The 23251-nt window shown below is 46.2% G+C and overlaps 1 protein-coding gene across 6 annotated transcripts; it reads right to left on the minus strand.

Moving 5' to 3' along the window:
- Positions 1–501: 501 nt before the first annotated feature.
- On the minus strand, positions 502–21530 carry mcama (melanoma cell adhesion molecule a). Of its 6 annotated transcripts, none has more exons than XR_008953761.1 (16): positions 21373–21530; positions 6592–6725; positions 5791–6019; positions 5649–5719; positions 5409–5496; positions 5051–5230; positions 4746–4873; positions 3932–4076; positions 3728–3843; positions 3432–3573; positions 2981–3337; positions 2872–2907; positions 2496–2625; positions 2258–2384; positions 1505–1566; positions 502–1451 (listed from the first exon to the last, which is right to left on the minus strand). XR_008953761.1 is itself a non-coding variant. In XM_057055294.1 (16 exons), exons 1-16 carry the CDS (start codon positions 21416–21418, stop codon positions 1564–1566), a joined length of 1845 nt encoding a protein of 614 aa, XP_056911274.1. In that variant the 5' UTR covers positions 21419–21530; the 3' UTR covers positions 502–1563. The 6 variants fall into 6 exon arrangements, 5 of the variants coding, with proteins under 5 accessions (XP_056911274.1, XP_056911273.1, XP_056911271.1 ...); XM_057055294.1 differs by having other exon boundaries at positions 502–1566; positions 2496–2622; positions 2981–3122; positions 3207–3337; XM_057055293.1 differs by having other exon boundaries at positions 502–1566; positions 2258–2387; positions 2496–2622; positions 2981–3122; positions 3207–3337.
- Between the last annotated feature and the right edge of the window lie 1721 nt (positions 21531–23251).

Raw genomic sequence — 23251 nt, forward strand, 5'->3', positions numbered from 1 at the left:
CTTTTAGAGGGGTACCCGAAACCAGTTTTCGGGGGCTTGAATCCAGGTCTGGGGAACGTGGATCTCAGATGATCTGATCTGGCTTTAAAGGAACCTTTTTGAACTCGTTTGCCTTTTTTCCATCCATGTGTTGCCTCAAATGGACAGAAACTAAACAAATCTGCCAAATCCGAAAGAATGATTCATTTTTATCTTATCAAAATGTGAAAGCAACAAACTTTAGCACTCAACTCAAATCTGCTACAAAGTTGACCACCAGGGGCAACACGACTGTACATACAGTATACGGCTATATAGATGGACCTATACACTCTAGATATGTATAACATGTATATTAGTTATAGTTCAATTCAAGACAGGTTAGTTGGTTAATGGTCCAATCAATGAAAAGGCCAATTAATGAGGTGCCGGACAGTGATGCAAAAACTATAAGTCAAAATTGTTTTTTAACCTCTCATCCTTGTCGCACTGACAGCAAATCTTCTTACAATAAAGAACTCGTTTTTCTTTTCAAATGAAATGTTTTATTTGGCATTTTCTTGCAAAAAATATAAAAAAAGAAACAAGCATCAAAAGATTCACATGTACAGGATTTAATTTACACACGTAAAAAACAGAACTGCAATGTTGAGATTTAAACCTGATTTTCTCGCAGGTGACAAATCAAAACCCTGGAAGTATTTCGGAGGATTAACTGAGAAACCATGAGGGCGTCACATCATTTTGTGTCATTTTTAACCAGTTCTATAACCAGTGGAATCAAAAAACAAGCCTGGCTCTATGTGGTTAATGTTGCAAGTCAGCTGGGCCATAAATTCAAAACCAAAAAAGAAAATTAAAAAAAATAAATCACAAAACAGTGAGAAATCAAAATATTCACAACGTGGACCTGAAAGAAAGGTGCTTCTACTTGTTTAGTTAATGTGTGAGAACATCTTTGACTAAACCTGCAGGGAACAGTAGAAACACTCAGGTCCGAGCCATCTCAGTGGAAACAGGAGAAATTCAGTGTATGATGCGTTCAGGGACAGCAGATCACCAACAGTCCAGCAGCAGCTGTGCACGCTCACGTGTGTTCATACAGTAGAAGACCTGACAGTAGTGGGTTCAAGAAGCTGCGGCCACATTTCACGCATTCATCACTTCTGATTTTCAACGAGGAATCTTTTTTTTTTTTTTGAAAATTTCTACAGACAAAAACATACCGACGAGGCTGAAGGACAACGTGAAGCGGCGGAAACGAGCCGCCGTCACGTGATCTGCCCACTTAAAGGAACATGAAAACGTCTTAAATAACAAAATATATAATATGTACAAGTTCAATAACACCAACAAACCCCTGAACACAAACTGATGAGTGCAACACCAGTAGAGAGGGTGTGTGTGTGTGTGTGTGTGTGTGTGTGTGTGTGTGTTGAAAAACACTGAACAAAGTATGATTTAGGAATGTCTGCTAATCTGCAGGCACATGTACACACAAGGTGACGCGTATCTGCTGGCATCATGTGTTCATCCTCTTCCTCCTGCTGCTGCTACTCATCTTCATGTTGCTCCATCAGCAGGTTACTGAGCAGAAAACCAGTGTTAACACAGATACACACTCTGTCACACATCTGGTCGTTCTCAAAATTTCTGAGAAAAAGTTTTAACTCATAGTTAAGCGAAGCGTTCGCTGCCCTCTCGACTACAGTTAAAGAGCAGATCATATGTGTGATCATAACCTAGTCTGGATTAGATAACAGCAGCATTAATGCTCGACAAGAAGGTTTAAATCTGCTCCAATGTCTAGAAAGGTTGTTGTTGTAATGAGTGTCCAGTAGGGGGAGACAGAGTCCAACATGTCAAAAACGCGGTAACAATATTATTTTTAGACAACAGAATTAATTTATGAGTAATTTGGCTGAAAACATTTATATTCTCAGTAAAAGAAATAAAAAATACATGAACAGGAAGTGCTGAAATCTACTCGACTATTGAATTTTACACATGCTTCTACCTGTTAATGTGTTTACCAACTATTCAGCAGCTGATTCATTGTGGCTGTGGTTAAAAAATTTTAGCAGGTCCTGACTCTTCCACACTTTATTTACATCCTTTTAATTATTCATAAAAAAAATCTGCTGCTGTTGCATGAAAACACATTTGAAATATGTTTTCTGTTATGTTCACTGTCCTGCTCTTCTGCCTCTAAAACTGCTGCGTTTGCAGGGCCGAATTGTGCTCAAGTTTAGCTGTGAAATAATGATGTCATACTGACCACAGTCATCTGTTGGCCGGTATCCTTCTTGTCCCCATTGACGGCCTTCAGGAGGACGCTTTCTTCGGTCCTGGTGTTGGTCTTCATCTCCACAACAATCTCGTTTTTGGCGTTTGTCTCTTTGGTGCTGCTGAAACAAAGCGACGTTTAGCAACCAAACCGATGATTCTCAGGCTGACGTTCGCGTACTTACAGCCTAAAATTTAACCCGAGATATGAAGGCTGCTTTATTACTCACATCTCTTGCTTCCCTGAACGCCCACAGGGGAGTTTGCCTTTCTTTTGCAGGAAGTAGAGGACGCTGCCGAGGACGGCGAGGAGCAGCAGACACAGGATGATCACGACGATGATCACTCCACTCCCCTCTACTACACACATGAATGATGACATCATCATTAAAGTAACTATTGTTTAATGTGAGAAGGCCTTAAAATCCCATTAAAAGCCTGTGGAATGAAGCAACTTTAACATCTGTGTGTTATTGTTTCTGGTAGTTTCGCTCCTTTTAGCCATGAACCTCTGCTTGATAGAGAGAACACTTGGAAAAATAAACTCAATGATTAAAAAGCGTCATCGCGCAAAGCAGAACCATGTGTTAGCAGGTGATAACTGACCGGGAGAGAACCGCGCCGCTGAGGTCACTCGAGGAACTGTGGACACACAGAAAAGCGTGTCAGCACTCATGGACAGCAGGCACGCGTGAGCAGTGGAACCCACTCTTACTGGCTCTGATGCTGAACAGCTTCACTTCTGATCCCATCTCGTTGGACGCGTTGCACAGCGCGCTGATGTCTGAGCCGACCAGAACTGACACCACGCTCTGGGTCATGTGATCACTAGCCTTGTTCACCACTTCCTGCCAGCTCTGAGGACAAACACCAACGTAAGACTTCTGCAGTCCCTCCAGAAAAGTATCCAAAAGAAGCTGTTCGTCCTCAAAAAGGTCAACCTGGCTGCCCACGATGTTCCAGGAGACGACGGGTCGAGGGTAACTCTGAACTTCACAGCTCAGGTTCACCATCCTGCCCACTGCCTCCTCCAGCTGCACCTCCTGCTCCATCCCCACCATCTGAGGAGCACCTGCACACACACACACACACACACACACACACTAATGTATCAAACACACGCTTTACTTCCGTGATTAAGAAATTCAGCGGGAAGGAGGTCGGACCTTGAACGATTATGTGAATGGAACCGTGGGTGTGCAGGGCGGGCAGGGAGGGAACGGTCACGTCACAGATGTATTCTCCCGCCGTGTCGTAGGTGGCGTCCTTCAGCTGCAGCATGTTTCCATGACTGACCTGCTGTCCATCCTACACACATATACACAGGTGTCATCTCCCAAGCACACCCCGGTAATGATGTCACTAACGGATGTTGGAATATTCAGCTGCCACGCTGAGGTCAAAGGCGTGGCTGAACTGATCTTCTACTCTCAGACTGAGCTCCAGGGTAACGAGTGTGTACCTTGTACCAGACGGTGGAGGTCTTCAGAGAGGACAGAGCATTGCAGGTTGCAATCAGATCTTCTCCCCTGAGCATGAGTTCGGACTCTTTCGGGACAACCACGGCCGGGTCCAGGACTGAAACAACCGACAGAGCGAAAGGGTCACGGGGGTCAAAGGTTACAGGAACACTTGAGTGTGGTGCAGGTTGGCGTGTCCTCCTCACAGTGGACGTTGAGCTGCATCTCCCCCCTGACCTCAGAGGCGCCGTCTACATCCTGAGGACGACACTGGTAGATGCCGCCGTCTTTGCGCGTCACTGATGTCAGGACCAGAATGTCGCCGCTGTCCCCTAAATCCACATCAGGCTCCTGAAACAAACACTTAAATCTGTAATCTGAAGATGGACGCCGTGAAGAACGGGCTGTTCTTTGCTCTCAGAGCTGTTTTTGCCAAAATAAATCCACAATTATTCAGAGATATAAGCACGACATTGGAGATTGTCGCTGACGGAAGTCTCTGGAAGTTTTGGTGATAATAAGCTGGTGTTTGTACCAGAACCAAGAGTTTTGATAACACGGGGCTTTGTTTTAGTCGCTATGGCGATGCTGCGCTCTTTGATACAGCTGTAAAATAAGTTTCTTTGGTTTTCAGGTCAGTTTAGGGCTGCGCTGCTGCCAAAATGTCACACAGCAGTTAATTTATTAGACACCCAGAGTGTGACCAGGAATCAAGTTTTCTTCCAACTGTTTTGTTTTCTGCTGTTCCTGACAGCCTGAGCAGGAACCTTTGCCTCAACCGCTAGTTAGCAACTAGCAAACTGTCTCTCAGCTCAATTCATCTGTTGTTCTCACACAAACAACATGGAACTAGCCTGCAGTCACAGAGACCAAGACTGGACCTGCAGGGTCAGTCCTGGTCTCAGACCAGATCTCAGACCTTCCACAGTCTTTATGCATGAGGTCCTGAGAGTTCTGCATATGAAAAACATTCCAACGTGTCTCCTACCACGCGCGCTCTCTCTTCTCATGCATTCTCACTTGTTCTCTGTTGAAAATGAAGGAAGGAGGGGGGCTGCCATCGCCCTGACAACGTAGCTCCACGGTGTCCCCCTCTTTGACGAGTCCCTGGGGCGACTCCTTCCACAGCTCCACCATAGTGGTGGGGTCTGGAGACAGAGCGAGGCAAGGATGGAAACACTGACAGCATGGTGACCACGGCACGTTATCAACATGAACTTGAGCACAAATAATTCCAATTTTCCATTTAAAGAAAATTGTAAATGAAAATAAATTGTTGTTCAGTTGGGCCAGAAAGGGAGACGAGGTCGTTGACCTGGACTCACAGTGGACGGTGATGTTGATGCTGCTGGACTCGACGGTCCTGATGGCTCCTGGGACAAAGAAGCTGACCTCACAGGAGAAGAGAGCGTCTTTGTCCTCCTTCAGCACCTTGTACATCAGCGTACTCTGGACCGAGTAGAACCCGCCGGAGTCCCTCGTCCCCAGCATCAGCACGTTTACGTCTAACGGGTCGGTACACCATGGCGTCAGAGGTTGCAGATCAGACAGATTACTGAGGTTCTTGTTATTAAGAGTCATTGCTTAGTTTAGTTATTGAATGGATTCGTCTGGGGTTTAACCCTTCACAGGTGGTGTTTAGAACTGATAATAAGACATGAGCCATCCACTGTCAGCACTTACGTCCTGGAGTCGTCACCAGCGGCGTGTTGTTCCGGTACCAGGTGATGTTGGGCTTGGGGAAGCCATTCAGAGTCTCACAAGATGCCACCTAAACAGCCATGTTGACAGTCTTTACTGGGCTGAATCAAGTCAAGGTCTTGTGGATGTCAGTGCCACAGTTTGACGTGGGTAATGTCTCAGCACAGACCCCAGCATGTGGGGGCCGAGGCCAGCAACCATGCGGAGCTCTAACTGACCCACCTCAGACAGCCCTTCGTTGGTCACGGATATTCCAGTCAGAACACCCTCGATCACTGGAGCCTGCGGAGGAGCTGCAACCCCAAAAGAACCTGTCATGAGCGGCGTTATCGCGCGGAGGAATCTCGAGCTGTTGTTCACTGACCGAACACTCGGAGCTGAGTTTTGCCCTCCGCGCTTCCGGCGACCATCCCGTTGATCTGGCAGAAAAACTCCTTCTCGTCGGTGAGGCGAGCTTCTTGGATGACGAGTCGCGACGCCTGTTTGTCTGAAGTCACCTGGATGCGGCCGCTGTAGTCCGTGTTCTCGTCCACCATTGTCTGACTGTCGTCACCGTAGAAGATGCGCGAGCGGGAGCTGCTGCCGACGCCTCCCTGCAACAATGTTTTCGTAGCTGTTGACGCATTCCCCGTATTTTCACGCGCGTGTGTCAGTCGGAGGTTTGGAGCGAGACTTGGAGCGATGCTGCCCCCGGTGGTTTGGAGAATGTTGAAGCTGATCATACATTGCAGTTCTAGGCCAGCGGAAATGTTTGCTTATGCAACGGCTCGCGGGCCAGGCGGCTAATCACCCAGCTAACTCCTGGCAGACTAAGTAGTATTTTCCTCACATAGCTGTGACTGATTAAGCAGTTTGTCTCTTTTTTGTTAAACTTGGAAATGTCCTACTGACATTTCGCATCTGTCTCGCTGCTCTCGTTAACTGCTGCACGCCCAAAAAGAGAACAATGCTTTAGTCCATAAAAGTGTCTCTTTTGCTCCTTTTGCAAGCTGTAAAGTTTTTATTTGCATTCTGAGGCCCGGTGAGAGTTTGTTTGTCCTGTTTACTTGTGTGGATTTAAATCACGAAATGCTGAAACGGAGACTTCCCGGCCACGACTCCACAGCATCTTGGATCGTGCCCGACGGGCGGTGTCAGTTTTCACCGCGGGCCCGGCGGTACTCACCACAAACCACTGGATAATGACATCACTGGGCTCGGTGTCAACGTCGGTGAAGCTGTACTGGCAGGAGATCGGCGCCACGTCGCTAAGGTAGACCTCCGTGCTGTCGTGCATCGTCACCTCCACCTTTGCCCACGCTGACAAACCCAGACAGAAGACAGAATCAGTTTCTGTGACCTCATAGCGTTTATGAATCACTCAAACTTGAGCGTGTGATTCTGTTCCTACAGTTAACCTTTAAATCCGACCTTTAACCTTCATTCAATGATAAACTGCGTCGTCTCAGGCGGCCGTTTCCAGACCCAAATGGAACCAGTTCGTCATGTCAGCAAAAACAAAAGGCTTCTTGTCCAAGTGGCATAATTTTCATCTTCTTTGTGCTTGACTGACTGTAACCACAAAAGCCAGCATGTTGGCCAGAAAAGCAGTTCCCCAGGCATGAGGGTGGGGGGGGGCAGGCTGGAGGAGCTGGGCCTGTGCAACAGCCAAGTCCTATTAAAGCCGTGTGGGCAACGATTACTGAGGGGACACAGACTCCAGCAACACGCCACTAAAGTCCCATTTCTTTAATCCGCTCCAGAGGTGGTTCTGAATAACGGTGTCAGACGTGGCCCTACTTTCTGTGCTAACCTCATTTTCTCAACCCGCCTGCTGTTTCTCACACAGCAGTTTGAAGGTTTCTGCAGGATTTCTCAGAAATACACACTTGTGGGTTTCTCCCCCCCCCCCTCACTGATATTTGAGTATCTCTGCAAACCAGAAGCTAACAAAGACCTCTGGAGTGAGGACTCCTAGCACCCTTCTGAGTCTCTAAGTTAGTGATTCCCCTCCAGGTTTCAGCCAAATGTCTCCTTCATCCCTCATGTTGTTGCACATTTCTTGCTCACAGGCATTTATTTGAAGGAACTTTCAAAGAGAACACATTTTTGGAGCACAAGAACCCACAGCTCCTCACCTGTGCTTTAATAGGCACCTGGTGAACTCCCACACCTGCGTCTCTCTACAGGTGTTTTCACTCACTCAATCTCTTCATCTGATCTGATTTTAGAGTCATGCTGCTGTGACTTCCTGTTTGGTTCTTCAAACATTCACTGTTCAGATTGCATAGTTGATTCCAAAAATAGTTTGGGGGAGACCACTAAACAAAGCTGGACGAGGGGCTAATTTGATTTAACGAAGAAAGGATTTAGAGGTTGTGAGGCTGTTATTGGGTCGTGACCTTCAGAATAAAAAAATTAGTTTTATCAGAATGGGACAGGAGGACCTGTGAACACCCCCCACCACTATTTTAAATTTCATTTGAATGTTTTCAGTGTGGGGCATGCCTCCCTTCATCCTGCCGTTTTTTTTTCCCCACCAGTTTTGTGAAACCTCCTCAAGCATGAAGAGATTTAAGGGTCGAGTAACCACCCTGCTGTCACCCATCAGTACCGCCTCCTTCCTCCCCCATCTCCTAGCCCTCATCATTGTCAACACCCCCCCCCCACACACACACACACACACAGGTCTTTCTTTCAAGACCACCGCAGCTCCATTGTCACCTCCCCAGTTAGACGCACAGACAGCCATGTGCACCCCCCCCCCCTCCACCAATCAGGTTAGCAGCAGTTCAAGGGGTCCTGAACTTGTTGTTTACAGTGATGTCGGACAAGAAAGTAAAGAAATGCTGCATCTCATCTAATCCGATTAGCGCTGGGTGGGGGGTTTGGGGGATTTGGCCTCCAAAGACAACCTGGGACCAGGTCTTATCTGTCCCTGCAGTACACGAGCCCCTGAACCCTGACAACGGGACGCGTGTGTCTTGGCGATACACCACTCTTTCATTCAGAACATCCTGCGGAGTATTTGAATTTGTGAAGCGGGGCAGAGCTGTGCTTAAAAATACTAAAAAATGGGGGAAATGAATGCTTTGCCACCTGATTTTTGACTGAAGAAAACATGGCTTTTGTTCAAAAGTCAAGATACAACCATCGATGCACCTCTACGAGGTTCTGTGGACCGTGTCCGACCTCTCCTGAACCTCAGTTTAATTCTGTGGGTTTCGCTTTCAGGGATCCGGGCCTGTTGTTCTGCTGAACACCTGGAGAACACAGAACAGGCCGACATCAAAGCGTCCTGACGGATCAGAGCTCTTTGGCTTCACCGCAGCTCTTTGCTGTGGCGCTTTGAGACGCATTGTCTGGCACAAATCTCCTAGCAGGCTGTTCTCTGGATGGCGTGTGTGGCAGTGAAGTCCCCAGCCTTTATTCTTCACAGAAACAAGGAGGTGCTACAAAATCTCCTCAAAGTCTCCTCTTCATGCATCAGCGATGAGGCTTTGATTCAACCTCAGCTGCAGCTGAAGTACATCAGCTTTGCCCCGTCGAGCTGATTTCTGGGATCAGATTTTATCGTTTATCAGCTTTAGCTGATCATTTACGCTGGTTAGCCTCTTTGCTAGCAGATGCATTCATTTTTCATCACCACACCCATCGGGTGTGCCTTCATTAAAAGAGAATCATCAATGATTCATTCAGCTTGTAAGTGATGCAGCAGCAGTTTGTTTTCCTGCCTTTCCCTTCAACACCCCCCCCCCTCAAAGACCTGCAGGACGGCTCATTAAAAGGTCAACGGGCTCAACACTCATGTTAATTTAAACAGTTGTAGCATCACACAAAATCACAGGCAGGAGCTGAACCTGGACATGAAGGGTCTGCATTAAAAAAACATAGATCCAGAACCAGAATCTGCTCCTGGCTGAACTGGAACAGCAATCGTTTGGGTAGAAACCAATCTGACCACATGACGTTCAGGGAGAAGGACAATGTAATTGAATTTGGTTTCCATTTCAAACATTAATGTGATTTTAAGATTTCCTTTCCCTAAATGGACCAGAATGTTTGGATAAAAGAAAGCACAAGGATGGAACACACCCTGACTAATGAGGACCTGAAAACCCTGAAGAACACAAACCTTTCACTTCTCGTCCTTTTATACGAAATGACATTTGGACGTTCCCTCCGTCTCATATGAAATGGTGTGGAAGACGAGAGGCCGCGATGAGGCCTCCGATGTTATTCTAACGTTTAAAATAGGTTTCCAATCAAACGTGTGACGACAGCACGCTGACTCGCAGCTCAGCCTCAACAAAGGCCTCCTTATCCCAACGCCGTGGTGCGAATATCCATCAAAGCAGGCGCCAAAGTCAACCAGCGTTATGGCACCAACCAGGAGGACGGGAACAACTCGTCACCTCTCTCTGTTACTTTTAAAGAGTAAGAAGTCTTCTCTGCACTCTCAGCTGTGTTAGGAGTGGTTCTATTAACACGAATATCTACCTACACTCTAATTTATAAATCTAAAATTGATAGATTTATTTTGTTCATCTTTGTTTGCAGGTGCCATTAATATTCAACCTTTCTCATTCTGCTCTACAAAAGGTCTGTTGTGCTTTTATCTCCTCCTCCAGACATGAGGAAATCAGCTGGCCTGACACGCCGCCGCCCTATTCACCAAGATCAACGTGGTAAAACTCCGCCCCCCCACCTGACCCCCACTGGGAGGCTTAATGTTCTCAAAGAGAATAACAGAGTGATCACAGGTGCACCGCTGCAGTAATGAGAGGCTACTCCACGTCTCTGACACACACACACACACACACACACACACACACACACACACACACACACACACACTAGGACAGTATTAAATAATGAATTTAGGTCTCAGTTTGACTGACCATCTATACCCAACACACTCAGCTTTTCACCCGTAATCTGTGTGTGTGTGTGTGTGTGTGTGTGTGTGTGTGTGTGTGGGTTTAAAGTGACTCCGTGCAGAGAAGACCACAGCTTGGAGGAGCTGACATGAATCTTATCAAACATAATCACTGAGCAGAACTCTAGAACACAAAGGACGCTCAGGTCAGATGAGACCTTGTGACGTCATTGTTTAGTCTAGTTAATCAGTGGATCATTTGTTCCCCGGTTCTGCACAACTTCAGAAGATGTTAGCATTGAAAGCACGCGATTAAAGACACGGATGTACCGGAGGGCCTTGGAGTTCAGTAGTTATGCCGATGGTTATCAGCAGTTGACGATTGGGGTGATCCTGAACGCTCGATGAAATACTTTCTGCAAAATCTCGTCGCGCTGCAGGTCAAAACCAAAAAGGTTCTTCTATCAGCTGTGTGCATGTAAACACGCCGTGACCCGAGTCATGCGTTCCAGACGTGTTTGCACGCCGGACTAACACAGCTGAAGCTATTTTCAAAACAAACGCACCTGTATTTGACATCTAAACACTCCTGAGCAACGCTGCTCGCATCCAGCAAGGAGTCAGAGAGATGAGTCTCCACATTTAGCTGCATCCCTTTGACCTTCTACCTGTCCAAACCGTCCTGTACCTGCGTTCACAGTCTGGTGTTGAGGTTTAATGGTTGTAAAAGCCCCAATTTCATGTCACAGAGGCAACAAAGCTTTTTTTTCCATTGAGCCTGGAGCGTCCTGGGTGAAAAATAAGTGGAATTTTCCTTTCTTTATCTCTCTTCCTTAAAAGTCTGAAGAATAGTTGGTCATGTCTGACTCCTGTTAAACTGGGTCAGTCAGTGTAACAGAAGCCTTTTTGTGTAATCCCTTATTTTACTTGTGTTTTCACATTTGCTAGCAGGAAAACATTTTCACTTTGACATTTGGGAGTTTGGGGGGAGAGTTTTAATCATCAATCTATTTAGAAGCTGAACTCATCCGCAAGGAGGATTCCATTTTAGAAACACTTTTTTACTGTTCACCACTTAAACACACAGAACTGTTGTGTATTTAAGCTTCATGACTCATATTCAGAGTCAGAGTTTGATATTAAAGCTGCTTATCTTGATCTCCAGACAAGAAGACTCCAGTTCTCAAGGGGCACCAAACCTTATCCAGTCAGCAGAGACCAGAGGGACCGTCAGAACCTTGAGCTAGGCTGTGGTTTTGACTGTGTGTGTGTGTGTGTGTGTGTGTGTGAGAGTGAGGGAGAGAGCTGCCTACAATCCTGCTGGGTGGGAAGCAAAGAGGAGGAGGACAGGAGAAGTTCACATTGGCATTGAAGCAGCTGTCAACAATACCAACATCGTTCTCATTCCCATACCATGGGGGAGGGGCAGGGTGTGTCTGTGTGTGTGTGTGTGTGTGTGTTGGGGGGGGTCCCAGCAGCACCTGTGGACCTCCATCCCACCCCCTCACTGCATTCGTCAAGTGATTTGTGAAGAAGTGAAGAAGAAACAAGATGGTATGATGGGAAGAGATAAGAGATATGGGAAGACACACACACACACACACACACACACACACACACACACACACAGAGCATAAAATCCCTCACTTCCTGTGATATAGCAGCAGTTCCTGCAACATTCAGGTGAAGGTGAGAAGCACCCCATTCATCATTTCATGATAATCTTCATCTAGGAATACAGGAGACATTGAAGGTGGGGATGGGCAGAGTCTTATCCGACTGGTAATTAGTGCCACTGTGTGTTCGGTACAACAGACTGTGCGGAATAATATTTTTCATTTGGGCTTTAAACGTCTCTGTATTGACTTTGTCTTTTCCGGGGCACTTAGAGGCTTTAATCGTTTAAATTCTGACCCGTTGCAGAATCCCGTTATGAAGTTAATGTTCATCGTAGGGGCCTGAGAGATTCATCGCTAATCAATATCTTTTTATTAGGCGCTAACGTGACGCGTAATGACTCACCCGCTCCGACTTTCAACGCCAACGTTTCACCTCTTTAAACAAACAGTTGCAAAGTTGATTTATAGTTTTTTTCGTGTTCAATAAACGAAAATGATACGAAAGCGTGCTGCTTGTTTCATCCTGAGGTGGCAGTGTTGACACATTTTGTAGCACTCCCCCCCCAACCCAAAAGGCTGCAGCTCCATAAAAAACGGCCGTGTGCAAATTTCTGCTGAAGCATGTATAAGTGAACGTCGTCCGCAGGCGCGGAGCGGCGGCCATCAGCCAAGAACGCCTGGCTTTGATTCATTGGTTGATCTTTTAACAGCATCCAATATCAAGGCCGAGGGGTGGGGGTGGGGGGGTTAGAAGGCAGGATTTGGTATTTAAGCATCTCTTTATCCTGTCTCTCTTTTGAAATGTCAAGTTCAAAGGTGTTTGATCTTTGAGTTAAGACGACCTGCAGAATAATCAGGCCTCTCCTCACCGCCATCCCACGCCGATCTGAGTCGAGCGCAAACTTCGTTATCAGATTCAATTAGCGGCTGTAGCCTCTCCGCCCACGTCCAAGCCGCCTCGGCCAGTCGGATACTTTCAAGAGTTCTTTTCCAGCTAAACAGGCGTAGCTGGGGTCGCGTATAGTTGAAAGAAAATCCAGATTCGCCATTATATGCAAGCCGTGGTCTTTTAGACATGATCCTTTTTCCATTTCTATAAGCTCTGGTGAATTAATTCAGACACCTACAGCAGCGGTCAGCGAACGTTTGATGTGCTGAATGAATGATTCTGGCAGATTGAGTTCACTGAGCGTTGGTGTGGGAACTCTGAAAACGCCGAATCACAAGTTGAATTCAGTCAAGTTATGAAGTTGGTTAAAGCTGAATGAATTCAGGTTCTGCAGGAGCAGCTCATACGTGAGAGTTCTGAGGTTTCTTCAGCTGCGCCAGACGCTCATTTTACACCCGACCAGCAGCTTTCTCACCCTTTCATTCTGCTTTTCTGGCAACGACCTCCAGGTTATCACTAATTCAGTGTATCCGGTGCATCAAAGAAAAGGATTAAAAACCTTAACATGCTGAGGACAGGGGTCACCAAACACTAAGTCTCCTTTGCCTCAGAAAGTCAGTCGTAGTCACAATAGAATTCCAGACCACAGAGAGGGAAATGTTTGTGTCACGTTGTCGATATCCGTGTTCCTGCTCTCTGCTGGGCAGCAGATGCCACGCTAGCAGGCGGTGGAGGAGACCTGTAGCGTTCTGACTCCTCCAGCCCTGCAGGGGGCCTTCATCACCAGCTCCTTCACCGTCATTTGTGATATATGTTGTTTGTCAAGACAAAGGAAAATAGGCTTAAACTCCTCTTGGTCGTAACGACGCTCAAGCGGAGGATCTCCAGGGCGCAGCAGCCCTTCGGGAGGCTGCGCTTGTTAAGGTGGCGCTGGATGCGGTCTGTGACATCAGCAGGACCGGCTGAATTTTTAATAAGATGTGCAGCAACATTAACAGGAGGCTCATTTGTCCTTCTGTAGTCTTTAAACACCACAAGTGCTTCCTGTTTGCAGGAGCCGCCCAACCTAATTTGGGGATTAATATGCAAAAATGGTTCCGCTGAGTCATTTTCACATTATACTCATGTATAAATGATTGAACTAATCCAACACATTGACAGCGGTGCGATGGCACAAGGACATGGTGTGTATTCTCTGTCACACTGTTACAACACAAACACGAAACAGCAGTCCGGACATCCGTTTCTCTGGCAACCGCGGCCAGGCCGTCCCGTTGGGTTTCACCGCCAGATATCCAGAACACCTTAAATAGCCTCCGCTGATGACAATGCAGCTGCAATGTGACTCGGGGGTCAGAAGATCTGTGGGGAGATGTTCGGCTAAAAGACCTTTCATGTATTTGTTTGTGCTGATGTCCAGGAGGAGAAAAACTCTCACATGCATTCAGAGGACCAGCGAAACACTACAATCAACCAGAATAAAACAAATGGACCGTGACGGTGCCACAACCCACCACTTCCATCGTCAGATGACCCATTTCAACATAAATGGATCCATTATATACGATATAAATGTCAGAGAAAATGTGACATCATCAGATTTGAACGAGCATCACTCATGAATTTTCCCATCCAGCCTGTTCAAGAATGCGATCAACACATTTTGAACTATGCATCAACCTCGTAGCGGCGCACCAAAAGCCCACAGAAGATATGAAACGGCCGGAAGACTTCAAATGAATTCTGGCTGCGGCGCAGCGAGATAATCCTCCAGGATCAACACGATTCCACGCATTTGGGTATTGACTCACGACTTTTATCAAGTTGACTGTTTTCCAGAAAAGATTATTCCAAGAAGCAGGTATGTACGGTAAAAATTTAGAACTGACACGTTGTTTATTTACATCATCATGATGTTGACAGCACAGACGTCTCGGTGTGGAGTCTAGAGTCGTCTTTATCCTCACCATCGCAGTTACAAAAGAAGCCCCCTGGGGCAGATTCCAGCACCAACACTTGAGCCAAAGAGGTGGATCACATTACAGCTTCCATCGGAGCCTTCTTCTAAACACCATTAGCTGCAGCAAACCATAAACATCCACTCTTAAGACTGCCCAAACAATCCCCAATCCTCAATCAAGCCACACAAAGTCTGGATTCTTGACCTCAGAGTCACTCCAAACTTCATTTGATTGCACAACTTTAATTTCCTGTCGGGACAATTTCAACGGTATGAACAGAAAAGTAGCTGGTGTAGCTGTTTCAGAGCTTTTGAAGAACATCCACAGCCGTCGAGGAGCCTGAGGAGCTGCAAATATCCCAGAAAAATTCCTTTGTCTGATCAACAGTTGCTGCTGTTTTCAGCCTGATTTTCTGCCTGTCTCGGTTCTCCTGAGACTCTCGGGCAAAGTGATGAGTCCTCTGGGGACTCTGCCAAACAAATGTCCTGCAACCATCAAGTGAAGACAGATGAAGAGGAAAATAATGAGGCCTGCACGATGAGTCGGGCGAGGGAAGAGTCCCACGCAAACGCGAGACCGACTAATCCTGCTCTGTTTCCAGGACACGATTTAATTTAAATTGTTAAATTGTCTTCTGTTTTCCTCTGCAGACAAAAGGCGCTGCCTATAGCTGCAGCTTACTGTAAAGAAATGCACACACTAATCAGGAAAAACACCAGATGTCTGCCAGCTTCGTGGCATGGCACAGCCCATTAGCCTAAGAGCAAACAGCATGAAAGGCGTTGTGGTTGGCCCTGAGGTCGTTATGAATATTCATATGCATATGCACTGACGACATTAGACCCACTTCGTTTCAACCACAGCGGTTCTGTCAACTGGGACGAGAAAAATTATTACGACGATTGAACGTTTCCTGACAAATGGGATTTATTTCTCAAAATGTGTTTATTTTTCGGGTCGTCACGGTGACTCTGACCATCTGCACTGGCTGGGAGCGACTAAATCCAGTCACCTTTTAGGGAGGAGCCAGACCCGCCGCAGCTTTAATGGTGGATGGTTTGTGATGGTAACACTGAAGATGATGATGATGAAGATCAAAATTTCATCTTATTTTGAGAATCACCTGCCACCCACCTGCCTTCAGCGTTACCCTCTAGGTCACCTTTGGGTCTCAGAATCTATCTGAGAGGGTTGATCTTCAAATATCCAATGGGAATAATCACAGTTTAGTTACCGTGCTGTTACTTTCCTCGTTTGTTCCTCATTACATCATGTTGCAACGTGATCCAGGCCAAGTGCTAAATTTACCTCTGCGGACTAAAGGTGACACAATAGCTGCTTTTGGCTTTTTGACGCAAACCTGCGAGCGAAAGAAACGAGAGGACCTGGAATTCCTCAGCGGAAAGACAATACGGCTCAGGACAGGAGCCTGAAGCGACTGCTGAAGCCCGGCCAGAGACACCTGCATTGTCCCAAACAGACGCACGTCTCATATCCATTACAAGCAGGACAGACCCATTTAGAATGAGGGACACAGTCGTGTGGTCACGTTTCATCCTCACCTAAAGCCCCTGAGACATCCAGCACAACCAAACATTATCATCCTTTAATAACGATGTCATTAGCAACTATGAGCGGGATGAAGCCAGGAAACCGAATCGAGGTTCTGCTAGGTGGGTTGTTACATGTGATCAGGTGCGTCATATTTATTACATGCCTTATTTTGCTAGTTTGATGTGGCTCCTCTCCCAGCACGCAGCAGAGCTGGAACTGACTGAAATATAACACAAAGCTCTGGTTGTTAGTGATGTTTGAGGATGCCGAGCAGCACATCACACTCAGCTAATCCTCACTTTTATCTGCTGTTTGAGTCAGGACCAGGAGAGAAAAGTAAATATTCCCAGGCTCGGGCCAAAGAAAAGTCTCGGGACGGGGGCACCGCTCATAAAGGCGGGAAGCAGGCGACACCATTGTGGTGTAAGATTTCTGTGAAACGTGAGCTCACCGCCTCCAGAATGCGGCTCGGCCGAGGGATTGGACGTCAGGTGTTTGCAGCTGCTGCATCGGATCAAAGATGGACACCAGTGAGGAAAAATGAGGGGAAAGCTTGTGAATGATGGCAATCTGGCAGGTTTTTGTCTCTGAGGTGGGACCGGAGCCAGGGCCTGGCTATGGGCCGACACGGTGCCGTGTGTCCCGCAGATGGACTCTCTAAATATGAAGGATGGCGTGAACAGATGGATCGTTCCAATCAAAGAGAAAACCAGAAGTCTCACTTTTAAAATCCATCATCACATTTTTGAGGTGGCCACTATTTTGGGGGCCAAAATTAACATCAGGACTGGTACAAATGTTGACTTCATTTAATCTTTGGGGTCTCTGATGTGACTCAGATGTGTCAACGCTGCAGGACTGATTTCTTAGCACCCTCACCAGCAGGTCAGAACGTTCTCCTGCTTTGAAATGGTGACAACGTTTGACCCTGCGTCAAAAACCGGAGCCTCTCCTTCCTCTGAACACAAATAATCGATTGAGAGCAGCAGAATCAAAGGGAAGGCAGTTCCCAGTTCTCTCCCAGCAACACGAGGGAACTCAATGTGGAACCCTGCAGCCCTTTCAAGCAGCTGAATAAAACCTCAGTGTGATTCTTGGAGGCTCTGATCATGTCTCTGACAGTGCAGCTTTCGTCCCTCTGAAAAACATCTCATGAGCCACTTCCAACATCATCCTACAAAAAAAAAAGGAAAAAAAAACCAGCCCATCAGGCGTCTATGACAGTGTTTGTTTGCTCAGTTGTTCAGTAACATTAAGGTAAAGTTGGGGCAGCAGAAATTCCCTCCCTGAATGCCAAAGATCAAACGAGAGAGGGTAGAAAATCCCAGCAGGCGCGAAGCTGCACAGATTCTGGCTTTAAGCTTTCGGGTGGATGTCGGATCCACTCCTGCAGCTTGCACGACTGATTTCCTGAAGCATCTTCAAAGCTTCCTCAGATTTTAGACTGCAGCAAAAGACTATTTGTTTAAACGGGTTTGAGAAGAACCTTTAGCTTTTTCACAGATGGCCCCGTCGCCCAGAATTCCTGCTGCTCTTTTTAAAGAGAAATCTGATGTGTGTCTCCGCTTGCTTGCTCACACTTTCATCAACACAGACTGACAAACTGATCATTTCTGCTCCAGGAAGGCTGAGCCTGTAGACCATCCCTGTAATTGTATTAATGCTAATCAGAGCTGTTACATAAGGACAAAAAGAAGCACACGTGCAGCCTGTTTCACAGAATCTTCAGTCCATGAGCAGAGATGTGACTGAGCTATAATAAAGCTCAATCCCAGGAATAAACCACACCCAATATTCAGATGACTCTGTCGTCATGGACACAAACTGAACTGGACACCTAAATGTTTCTGACAACCAAAGAAATGGTCGCCTAAGATTAGCTTCATCAAACAATCCTCGCAGTTCCTACAGCTGTTTCATCCGATCCAGCCTGGTTCGGTTCACTCAGCATCTCCCACTCAAACAGACTAAACAACGTAATCCCGACTCAGCAATAAAATCGGTGGCAAAGAACGAAACTCGCTCGTCAACATCTGCAACACGAGTGGAGACACAAGGAAACAACACATATATAGATACAGCCCACTGCCACTCCAGACAAAAAGGGCCTCATCTAGGTTCAATCCCACTCCCAAGTAATCTCTTTTTAACTAATTGTGTTTATAATTTCATTTTTGATGACGTTCCTAACGAAAAAATTAAGTAACTCTGATGAGAATGAAGGCTCAGTTTGCCTGCATCTCCTCTGTAACCAAATAATCTACTTAAACTTAAGCAAATTAGTAGATTTTATTGATTCTACAACTGCGACAAATTTAAAATGATTAAAAAGAAGGTAATCTGGTGAAGCTCGTCACAAACGCCTCGACTTCCAACCTCGAAATTTGATGACATCATCATGTTGTTCAATGTAAAAGGAACAACAAATAACTTAGAAAAGCATTTGCATCTAATCTTCGTCCTGATGCCAAGCATCCGCGACTCAACACCCAACCCGTGGTTGATTGAAGTGATCCAGAGAATTAATCCGATAAATTCACACCATGACACACGCGCGTTAGCTGAAATATGGCTAATGCTACGCAGCCGGCAGCATGACAATGGCAGAGGGATGTAACGGCACCACTCTCTTTAATGAAAACAACCAGCCGGAGCAGTTGACTGCGGGCCGTCATGCTTGACGGTCACTCAGCCAAATGCACTAATCCATCGTGAACAACTGCAGCCAACAGCTGCACACGTCCTGCTGTATGAAGGAAAGGTCAGCAGCCTTGATTCATCACCGGGACACCTTCTGACTCATCAGACCCTTCATCAGGTTAATGATGAAGACACGAGCTGGGCACATATCATATTGAATATTGCACAGTAGAGAAGTGATGAAGAGGAAATCAGAGAGGAGGAGAGTGATATCTGACGGTTTCTGTCATCGTCCCAGATGTTTTAGGTCCATCCCAGCAGGATTTGCAACGATAATAAAGGTCAAATGTCTCAAACTAGTGGATTTGACTGAATGAGTAAGGTGTCACCAACGGTTCACCATCTCAAGCAGTGGGCAATGCGTAAAATTAGGAGTAGTAAATTTCAATTTTATTAAAGAACTTATTGTGTGTAAAGGTAAGTGGGAGAACTGTGGGGGGGGGGGGTGTTGTCCACAATGGTGGAGAATGTGGAGCCATGAAGAGCTTCTTTGTTTTAAAAAATAATAACAATAACGTAACTCACAGGACACCACGTTTCAATCTAACTTTTAAAAAGATTACGTTAGATGATGGTTGGATGAACCACTGGGATGAGTAGTTGATAACTGTCTGTATCTCTGGCAGCTTGTTGTCTGACCCATCTCTGCTGTCCATGCAACCCTCCACCCCCCCACTCATCCCACCCCACAGAATCAACACTGGTATTTGAAACCGATCTTAGTTTTGACTCTCTAATTGAGCTAAAAGAGATGTTTTTGGACAGCAGGACCCACTGCACAATAGTGCACGTGCCAGTTTAACTTTAACTGAGCTCCTACTTGCCTTCTTGTCCTGAGGCGATAAACAAAAGCACAAGTCACTTGTTGGACCTTCCAGGGTTGTTGCTGGCTTCATCACACTGGTAGGACGTCCGCGCAGAGCCAATACACAAGTTCAAAGTTTAAACCCGTTCTAAACTGTCGCGTCGTAAAATAAACTGACTTTTACCACCGAATAGTTTATACACCAACTGCTTCTACTAAAACTAAAAATATAGTGCAGCGTGCACCATGTCTCGGTAAATTAGGCTCGGTTTCTTGTCCCACAGGATATTTGTCGGAAGTATCGATTTAAAAAAGCTCTGGCTCGCTGCCCAACCTCAAACATCTGAACCACGAGCTGGGTTCTCCGACGCACCGCGAGCATCTCGCTGATGAAGCCTGCTAATCAATAGCGCTTCATCAACCGGTCAGCTTTCTGCTCAGGCCTAAGATCCTTTAAGTTTACAGGGGAAAATGCTTTTAGCCACAAATTGCATTGGTCTAAGCATCCTTCAGGGTCCATTAGGGAGAAGTTCTCAGAGAACCTGGTTCTATCTGAAGGTTTAATCCAGAAACAGACAGATTACTGCATCTCTGGGGGAGGTCGAGGGGAGCTGAGGATTAAACGGGCGTAACCCAATTAAGACACGGCTGATGGGGTAAAAAACAGGGAATTAAGGGGCAAAAGAGCTTTGAGTGTTGTCCTGTTGTGAGATGCTACATGAGACCAAGGGAGGTTTATTCTGCTCAGTAAAGCCGGTTTCAGTTTGGTAATCCATCAATCAGCACCAATCAATACATGTTAGAGTGCAGCACCAAACATCAAATGTATGTATGATGTTTATTACTGGACGCTTGAAGTCCGAAAACCAATCAGCATTTGATGGAAGGTCCTGTTGGTGTGAAGGTCCAGTAAGAGGTTCCGTCAAAGGAGATGTGAAAAGACCTTAACTGGACAGTTATAGCAGGTCTGTTACTATGAGACAATGGTGGAAAAGTCTCCAGCAGGAATCTGTGCTGATGATGATGACACGACGGCCCCCAGAAAACACTCACAAACCTGTCAATCAATCAGCATCACTGGGAAACTAACATGGACACATTTTAACACTACCTTCATGCAAAGAAAAGAATTTTCAGGTCAGCATTGCGCTGAATTGTTGAGGAAACATCTAAAACCTGCTGGTTCCAACAAACACAGAGCTGGAACCAGTAAAACCAGTCTCTCCTTCAGCACTGGCAGAACCAACACGTGCATTTTTGGCCTGTTAACACTTCGGAACATTTAAAACAAAACTTCCATCACAACATGGAGGCCGAGGCTTCGTCTCCCGGGCTGCAATTAGTTAATTAATGACACCTTTTGTTACCCCTGAATGAAATAAACGCGGTCACGCACAGCTGTTTCAAAAAGCGGAATACTAAAGTGAATAAAACTGGGCCGAAAGTTCTCGGTTCGACCAAAAATCCGCGTCTGCGTTTCTTAGAAAAAGAGTCGGAAGCCAGAAAGGGGAAAGTTTCCTGCTGCTCTTCATCGGTGAAGGAGGGAGAAGGTGAACTCACCGCAGCAGAGGAGCGCCTGGAGACAGACGAAGAGGAGAGCAGACATGATGCGGGATGAGCCGAAGAGTCCCGGACAAATGAAGAGCGGAGAGACGGCGAGGAGTTTAACCCGGAGGAGGCTGAGGAAGGCGAGGAGGAGGAGGAGGAGGAGGAGGAGGAGGAGGAGGAGGGGGCGGGGCCGCATGGCTGCGCGCGTGGGCTACTCAGAAACACGCGCTCTCCACGTCCTCCGCTCATTAAAGAAACACTTTACCGGATATAATAATTTATTCTCTTAATATAATGAAAATTCACCGCTGGCTGCACCTCCTTCTTTCTTCTTTATCATTTAGTTTAGTTTAGCCCCGCCCCCTCCCTGCCGCGACTGGAGCTGGAGCTTTACCTCCATTCACGTGGTCCTCAGGTGGCCTCCATTTTCCATGTTCTTCCCTTTTCTTCACCTGCTTTAATTTAGCGTGATAATGCCAGTGTTTCTGCCTTTTATTCAGGTTTCTTTCTCATTAAATACAAAAACCTGCACCAGAACAGAACAGTCTCAATACAATAAGTGTCTGCTTTCTAAATTAAAAGGTTCAATCTTCACATGAAGTTTGTCTTCAGAGTCAACCTAATAAAGGTCGCTAACATTTGCCGCACCTTATCTCACATTTGTTTTCTCTGACATCAACACTAAAAATGCAGGCGAGAAGCTGTGTGCCGTGACATGCAAATGCAGCAGAAATACAGGTCTTATGATGATTCATAAACGAATCATTTTCATATTCAGGCACAATTTCTGATTGTTCAGACTCTGCTGCAGGTGAACTGGTTCCTCTCAACAGGTTCCTGTCACGCTGACTTGTAATCAACAGAAAATTCCACTCTTAAACTCCTGTTTCACAACAGAAACGCAACATTTACCTTTAAATGGGGCCTAGAAACCCTGCTGTAAGATGTAAATCAAGATTTAGTCTAAAGTGTTTAATCTTCTGTCAAACAGTTTAACAGCTGCACTGTAAGTACAGTAGGGAACTTTAATGTAAGATGCAGAGAACTGGGCTGACTTCTGCTGTTTTCATTAAAGTCACCTCGGCTAGCAGCTGCGGCGCACCAGCTTCCTGAAGTGGCCCCCCAGCTGTTCCTCCCCCATTGTACGTGAGCCCACAACTGTGCACACGGCGCTCGTGTCGCAACCCTTATAGCTTTACCATACACACAGTTAGTGCAGCAGGAGAATATCGTCACGCACTCAGAACCAAAGTGGGCTTGACTTTGCGCAGGAATGTGGTTCTTATTCAGTTGATGACTTTAAAAGAATCGGTGCAGCAGGAGAGAAATCAAGTATCAGGTAAAAAGCCCTCATGGAGGCTGTGCATCCAGCATCCGCCCTGGATGATCCTGTCATCCTCCACAACTGTTTCCGCCTCTGCTTCTGAGCTCTGGACCTCAGCTGTCCCGGCTCAGAATTCCAATAACTGTAATAACGACGACAATCCAGCCCAGATATCATCCTGCACGGCTCCAACGGCCGTGACCTTCGGTGCTTTTTTAATACGACCATGTGGTTTCTGTTAGAGAATATTTAGCAAAGTCAAACAATCCAGATTAAAGAAACAGAAGTTCTGTGTATGTGAATTTGTGGCCTCCGCTTTTATTCTTCATCGACAGAGGAATTTTTTTAAAGCCTCCGTAATTGTTTCAACATTATTTTAAGTGAATTGTGAAAAGAAGCTTAATTCAATCAGTCAAATTGAACTGAAAATAAACTTCCTTTCGGTGACAGACACTACATACACACACACACACACACACACACACACACACATAAAGTCTGTGTTTAATGTGAATGTTTGTTTTGATTTTGAGCCAAGTTCTGTCTTTACTGTGAAGGAAACCAGTT

Source organism: Takifugu flavidus, chromosome 14 (assembly GCF_003711565.1).
Source record: "Takifugu flavidus isolate HTHZ2018 chromosome 14, ASM371156v2, whole genome shotgun sequence".
NCBI lineage: Eukaryota > Metazoa > Chordata > Actinopteri > Tetraodontiformes > Tetraodontidae > Takifugu > Takifugu flavidus.